Raw genomic sequence first — 7,591 nt, 5'->3', positions numbered from 1 at the left:
ATGATGAAGATCACAATTGGATTATTAGAGACCCAACTCTCACTATCTAGAGCTTAAGAGCAATGACTTCATAAATTAAGAAAATAGTGAGGCCTTGTGAAAATAGTCCATGAATACTTTTGAACCAAGATGAAAGAAAATAAATCACCTTACCAAGCATAACCGAGTGGGAGAGTCAAGGCTACTTTGTACAAGGCTATCAACCACAATTCTACCACTATAGGAAACTTCCTCTTAATTAGAATACATGAGGAGAATATCATAATACATATCTCAAAAAGGGAGGTCAATGGAAGCCATGCATTCTTAAAATTGTATAAGAAAGCACATATCCTTTAACTTCTCATGCCCATATTCATAAGCATAAACATATTCCTTTCCGTAGTAGCACATAGTCCCTAGCTACAACTCCATGGAAGATCAAACAACAAAAGACTCAAACAAAGGATTTATGCACACATAAGCCTAGGCAATATGCCTAAAGTTATATGTACATAATCATAAGGTTCATAGTGGACACACATAACCTCATGCCTCTACCCTTGAGGCTCCCTTGATGAAATAAGACCAACATATGCTCATAGAAAAAACCACCAAAATTACTTAGTCTAACATTTCTTTCTACTTAATGTGATTATATAGATGCATGCACAAGACATGCATGCATCTTATAATTAGAGAGACAAGTATGCATGCTTGAGTATGGGACAATCATTTTACACTACATCTTCCACCTTAGCCACAAGATCAAGTACATGCCAACATGTGAAGTACATTCTAGGACCCCTTTTCATAATAAAAAGTATTCATGGTCACAACACTACTAATATCACTAATATTTTTGAAACATTGTTTAAATGATATAAGTAGAAGCATTATATGAGCAATAGTGCACCCATATAAACATAAATCCAAAAAGAGGCACATTTTGAGAACTAAATGACAAAATTGACTATCTAATATAAGATATGCATTAAAAAAAGTCATTCGCTTTGCACACATTAATGATCATTAAATGATCTAGCTACTTGATCATAATAAATAAGGCAACAAAATCTACCACAAATAGTTATCCAAATACATTTGCAAGGATACGACTTTATTAACAAAGCTAAATGAAATGACCAAAAGGTGTAGATACATTACAAAAGGCAAGTTCATGACAAGACTTCTTATCTAGTCTTGGGATAAGGATAGATAGCTAGAAAAAAGCAAATTGATTCTGGAGAGTGCAATATGGAGATGTATAGTGGCCATATAGAATAATACTTACCAATCATGAGTACGCAAAGATATCTTACATCAAAAGAGCGCCCTTTTTTCAAAGATTGTGAGCATCAAAGCTTAAAGACACCCAAAAATTTTATGATAGAGAGTACTCTACTAGGAACCAATCTAGGTTAGAATGATGCAAGCTTCAAATTATAGGAGACTATTACTAGTTAATGATGGCACATTAGGAAAAAAATTCAAGCGATGTCTAAAACAAAGTACTGGAACATGCATGATGAAACTTTACTTGTAGTTGGGCTTCATGATTTGCTAGGCTTTTCCATTATGCACACCTATCTCAAAAGGAAAATCTATGGAAAACTTTCAAGTGCATGAGCATAGAAAACCAAATGCTAGTGATATAAAACCTAGTTGTCAACTTTAAGTCAATAGTCTCTATGTGCTCTTTTATGAGCTTCATTACATTTGTAACACACTCCTTTTATTTCTAAAGCAAGCAACCTTTCAAAGGATTTAGGTTACCTCTACTAATTAAGACATGTGACATAGAAAATGCCTAGGCCGTAATCCTTTATTTAATAAGGCTATACTTTCCTAATGGGGTGGTCAAGCTTTCAAACCCTCATTGCGGCATTTTGAGCAACAAAGGTCTTTGCTAAAAAATAGGAGGATAAAAATTATCTCCTAAGGTGATTTAGCCTAAACTATGCTAATAGTTGAAGAAATAATTTGTTACTAACTTGATTATCTAAACGAATACATAGTCGTTTAAATAATCCCTAAACTTCTTTAAGGAAAACTTTTAGGCTTTTTAAAAACTTACAAACATGTCATAAGTGATGTAAGAAATGATCATCAAGAATTTGCATGCTAATCCTTTATGGTCAATTTAGATGATTGTACAAATAGTAGGTTAGGAATTGGGAGAACATGTTCTAAAATTGATCTAGACATGGGGAAGATTGGATTTCTTTCTTTTTTGTCTAAAAGTGATAATGGAATGTAAAAGGTTACATAACAAATAAGAAAGGGTACATCTAGAAAGTCTAGTAAAAAATGATAAAGTTTATTATTCATTTGGCATGTTCAATCATACCTACATTTTAAGTGAGCATTTCATCCATGGTTGGGAAGAACGTTTCCTGTAATAGTAGGTTCTTCTTAATAATATTCTACATTTGTATATGTGTATTCTTAAATGATAGTAAGGGCACTCCATTTCAATATTTGTCCCAAGTTTAATGAATCTTGACAAACCTTTGGCATACCCACCACTATTCTATAGGGCCTATATCACTACAGTGCTATATCATTACGATAATGAAGAGAGTACAACCATAGTTCCTTGACCTTTGGACTTCACAAATGCTCGAATTTCGAACAAGGGCACGTGGGCCATGTGAGCATTATTGAGATTGCATATTACTAAATGCATAAATATATACAATGAATAGTAAATTAAGAAAATGAGGAAATTTCATTCTAACATTTGTCATGGGTAACACTAGTACGCACCTAGGAAAACCTAATAGGCATAGGTAAGTGACCACAAAAAATAGCATATCTGACAAACAAAAAGACAAATCCATGCAACATTATATTCCCACCTTTTAAGAAAATGTTGCAAGCAAATGTGATGTGGAATTTATATCTTAACTAATGGAATCATTATATCGAGAATGGCCTATATTTTAGGTAAGGGTATCATGTGAACATGTACTCTTATACCCATGTCCACTTATTGAGGGGTGCACATCATGATGATCCATTTATATACATCTCAGTACTCTTTTTACAATCTTGCTACATAAAGCCCTTAAAAGAGAATAGCTTTCAAAATTTATAAAGAGCACAATGACAATCGAAAACACGTGTAACCAAAAGCATAGGTAAAATGAAAGGAAGGAATGGACCATGATTAAAGAAAATGTTTTGTCCATTAAAAAGGTTACAAGGTTGCATAATTACTATGCCAATTACTAAAAATTATTTCTTGATCCCTTGTCGGGGTCCTTGTGTGAGTTTTAATCACTCTTCTTAGAAATAAAAGTGATGGAACAAACAATGGGCAGGAACTATGTAATTGATGTGTGATTAGCCATCAAATGTTTATCTTGGAAGGCCAAATGGTAATGTTTTGATAGAGAGCAACAAGAAATGTAAAGTTCAAGGAGGCTACTATGGGTCTCATTATTTGGACTAGGTGCCTTGTGAGACAATAGGTTACTAGATTCAAGTGGTGACAATATATAACATTAAGATAATCAAATTCATAGGTTCATTATGTAGGAGAGGAAAGGAGAGTAGATCATTAGGATTATAGAGGGAGTGAGTGATGCAAGTGGGGAGAGGCTAAACTAAGGGTGAGGGCAATGGTTAGGTTACGATGAAGGTGAGAGGGTAGATGATGAGGTTATGATGAGTGTGAGAAGCTAGTGATTAAGCTACCATTGGGGTTAAGGGATGGGATAGCATGTGATTAGGTTATGATGAAAGTGAGGTGTAGGCTAATTAATTGGAGTGACATATAACTAGATCTAGATGAACCTTCAGAAGAATTAGGGTTTAGGCTAAGGTAAAGGTAAGAAGTTGGCTTGACTAAGGATTTAGGCTAGAGGCATGGAGGTAGTTTAATTAAGGGTTGAACAGCTTGTTGGCACATTTTGCATGTGTTTGAGTAAGGGTTAGGCTAGATTAGAGGCATGGAGGAGGCAAACTAATAATTAAGGGTTAATGAAGAGTTTGTTGCCACATTAGCATCTCCTTGACTAAGGGTTTAGGCTATGAATAAGAGGCAAGGAGGGTACTCTAATTAAGGCTTGAAGAACTTGTTGCCACATTTGCATCTCCATGCCTCGGGGTAGTAGTCTGCAGGAGACGCAGAAGGAATGTGAATTGGGACGATGACGCTCAAGCAAGGAGAGCAATGGCCGCATTTGTTCACACACTGTGGGGGAGACGACCCGATCAAAGCTCTCTTATTCTGACTGTTGCAGTGATCTTTATGCATGCCCATCATCATCATCATCTGCGTCATCTCCTTCTTCAATGTAATCTGCAGCGCCATTAACCCCATCGACAATATAATTACAAGCTGCAACTACGCATTCTTATGTTGATGCATTGTCGTTAATAATCAGTCTATAGATAGTAGGACACCTAGATCATTCCTACATATATGAACCTATACTTGTTCTGATGATTATGTTAATACATTCTTGCTAAGAATCCGTGTATAGGAGACAGCTTAGATTTGTACTGGAATGTACACCGAAATCCTACATAGCGTCTTGTGAGAATTAGTACATTCGTGCTAATTAATCAGTCTGCAGTACACCCAGAATCCCATATATGATCCTGCAGTTGTTCTGATACGGTCTCGATATTCAGCTGCAAATGTTTCATCTTTACTATTGAATCCGGCACGATGGAGAAGTACTGATCAAGCTATTACTAAGTAAATTACCAGGAAGAGAAAGGAGCTTACCAGGAAGGGAAAGCTGGAGCTTTCATGGTGCAGCCGCGCCGCTGGAACAGTACACAGCTCGGGTTTTGATCCAATATTATCATGAGCCGCAGTAGATGCTGCAGCTGCTGCGAAACATCATGAGCATATTGAGTTTGAAGGATGAATGCAAGTGTCAGATCAATATGATTCAAAGAGATGGCATTCTTTAAGCAGCCATTGGGTTTAGTAATGTGTATAACCTCTCAATGAGCTAATGCCTTCAAGTGTTCGTGCACCGGAGCAGCTCGGTGGTGTGTGAAGCAGCGCTATTACTAACAAGCAAAGTAGAGCTTGTGGTGTTGTAATTTTCATGGTTACATGCCAGGAACAGAAATGGAACCATATGTAGCTAGCACTCCGGGGCGGGGGGCCGCGAGAGAGAGAGAGAGAGAGAGAGAGAGAGAGAGAGAGAGAGAGAGCTAATGTCCTACTTAGCTCTCATTAGGTTGTAACTTGTATAGTCTCTAGAAGACACCTTTTGAGAGAGAGAGAGATAGAGAGAGAGCGAGAGAGAGCTAATGTCCTACTTAGCTCTCATTAGGTTGTAACTTGTATAGTTCTCTAGAAGACACCTTGAGAGAGAGAGAGAGAGCTCTTGAATCTTTGTTGTCATGTGCAGCTGATACCTCCAAGAGCAATCACTATATAGTGATCACCTAATAGCACTAGATACAAGGTGCATCCTTGTGATGTGCATGCTGCCTGTCCTTATGTAGACATGACCAACTACCTTACTAATCCATATTTGTCACCTATGCATTTAAGACTTACCTAGTACCATCTTCCTTGTTGAGCCATCCAACTCAAATGTCTACTCCTCAATTCACGCTACTATTGAAGTTCTAGGCTTAAAAGAGCCACATGGTACTATAAGATATATTCAACGAAACATGAATAATTCAAGATGATACATAAAAAGGAACAACACAGTGCTACTAGTTAATACCATCCACAAATGGCATTTTCGTAAGTAAATTTCTAAAGGTGCATGTTGCTCAATGATTTGCATATGCATATACAAGCCCAAGTGATTTCTAAAGGTGCACATTGTTCAATGACTTTCACATATAAATGGCATACATTAGCTCAAGAACTTATCAAAATGTGAGCCTATAGTTACAAGGATTTATTCCCCAACAATCATAATAAAGAAACTACCTAAATTACATGCCTTAAAGCCCCAATAAGTTAGAAATACCTTGTATACATGTTTCACTTAATTTTAGTATCCTCTAATATAAAAAGTGCACTTTTTGTTTAAGGGTATTCATATCTAGACTATCTCCTCCTTAGTTGTACTTACCCCTCATGCAGAGGATTGTGTATAAATGATGTAGCTCACATAGATTATAATCTCATGAGTTAGTTTACTTGAAGGATAAATTCGCCAAAATTGATCGTCCAAGGGGATTTGTGAGGTACATCTCATCTTATAGATGTATTGTTTTGTCCCCTTCCTCTTAGCACCGCCCATTTTGACGATTTGTGATGCGAGGCCATGTTTTAGTGTATTGATTAAACATTAGATTTTATGTTCTAATATGATATTCATTTGTTAGTCTAATTAGAATTAGCATGCCATTCATGCAACTAAATCTCAAATTGTCTAGATTTATAGTACTCTTACTTTGCACATTTCTTCTATTTACAAACTCCTTTGGGTTTTTCTTCATCGTGTGGTGAATAAAACATAGTTTCTGACACATTGCATCACTTTTTGATAGTTACTAGTATGTTTCTTGATCTAGTTGAGAAGTAATGTAAATGATTAAAGAACAAATTGCTTTACCAAAGTCAACAACCAAAAAGTAATGTAGCAATGTCGAATGTGACAAATCAGTCACTCACACTCACCAAATGTTTGTCCAAGTAACTCACCAAATGTTTGTCCAAGCAAGAAGGACGTACAATCTTCATTCAAACATATTATCTTCCTTTTGATATGGAACTATTAAGGTTTGTATCCATCAAATAAATGTTAAGAAACTACTCATATCATGTGCACTCAAGCCCTTTGTACAAATCACTTGTTTACTTTTTTTTGCTAATTTGGATACCTCTTTCAAAAAGTGTGCTGTTATTAGTGGACTTTGCATGCACACCACAAAAAACATGTATGGATGTATCCCTATACATTTTGGTAAGTCAAAAAACTTATAATTCTCACTAGCTAACTCATGTGGAGAGACACATTCATAACATGGATTGTCTTAAAGGGCTTATCTATTCTTGTAAGGATTTGGGGTTGGAGTAAATACATCTAGAATCTCCTATAAAGTAGAAAAGCTTCTTGCACATCTTCATTTTCCCAATATTAAATAAACAAGCACATAAATTCAATTAGAACCAAAAAATTTCTACACATCTTTTAATATGAATCTTTAAATAATTGATCAAGTATAGAAGGCTCTCATACTATCTTCTTGGATCACATTAACAAAGGATTGCAAACTAGCTAATGCAGTTCACTTTATCAAGTACTTTCACTTTCTTGTTCACAATATCATACTTCAACTTTAGCAAAATTACAAAATTCCACACTTATTATTAAAAGTATCCATTATCTGCCCCTAAACTTGTAGAGAAGACATTCTCTCCACATCATCATCTACAAAAATGCACCTAACATTCTTCATTTGCTACTTATACCACTTGATACCCTAGCATAAGGCTTCAATTTGAGCAAATAAGTTTCTCTTCCATGGGTAGAAAGTAGAGTGATAGAAAAACTCTAAGATAAAGAGAGAGAATGACACCATGGGACTAGAAGAAGAGTTCTATATAATAGCTTCTCCATTGTTTGATAAGTCTAAATTTCAAATTTAATAAGCAATGTTCATTTACATGATT

At 35.6% G+C, this 7,591-nt stretch overlaps 1 protein-coding gene across 2 annotated transcripts; it reads right to left on the bottom strand.

Annotated features, from left to right (window-relative positions):
* Positions 1–2,197: 2,197 nt before the first annotated feature.
* On the bottom strand, positions 2,198–5,372 carry LOC148017188 (uncharacterized). 2 transcript variants are annotated; one of them, XM_087663301.1, is made up of 3 exons: positions 4,942–5,372; positions 4,721–4,824; positions 2,198–4,288 (listed from the first exon to the last, which is right to left on the bottom strand). In XM_087663301.1, the coding sequence occupies exons 1-3, from the start codon at positions 5,051–5,053 to the stop codon at positions 4,046–4,048; spliced, it is 459 nt and encodes a 152-aa protein (XP_087519427.1). In that variant the 5' UTR covers positions 5,054–5,372; the 3' UTR covers positions 2,198–4,045. The 2 variants fall into 2 exon arrangements, with proteins under 2 accessions (XP_087519427.1, XP_087519426.1); XM_087663300.1 differs by having other exon boundaries at positions 2,199–4,288; positions 4,721–4,827; positions 4,942–5,370.
* Positions 5,373–7,591: the final 2,219 nt, after the last annotated feature.

The sequence above is a fragment of the Lygodium microphyllum genome, chromosome 22, assembly GCF_053477565.2.
Source record: "Lygodium microphyllum isolate KBCC chromosome 22, Lygodium_microphyllum_v1.1.10, whole genome shotgun sequence".
NCBI lineage: Eukaryota > Viridiplantae > Streptophyta > Polypodiopsida > Schizaeales > Lygodiaceae > Lygodium > Lygodium microphyllum.
This window is presented reverse-complemented; position numbering and strand designations above follow the sequence as displayed.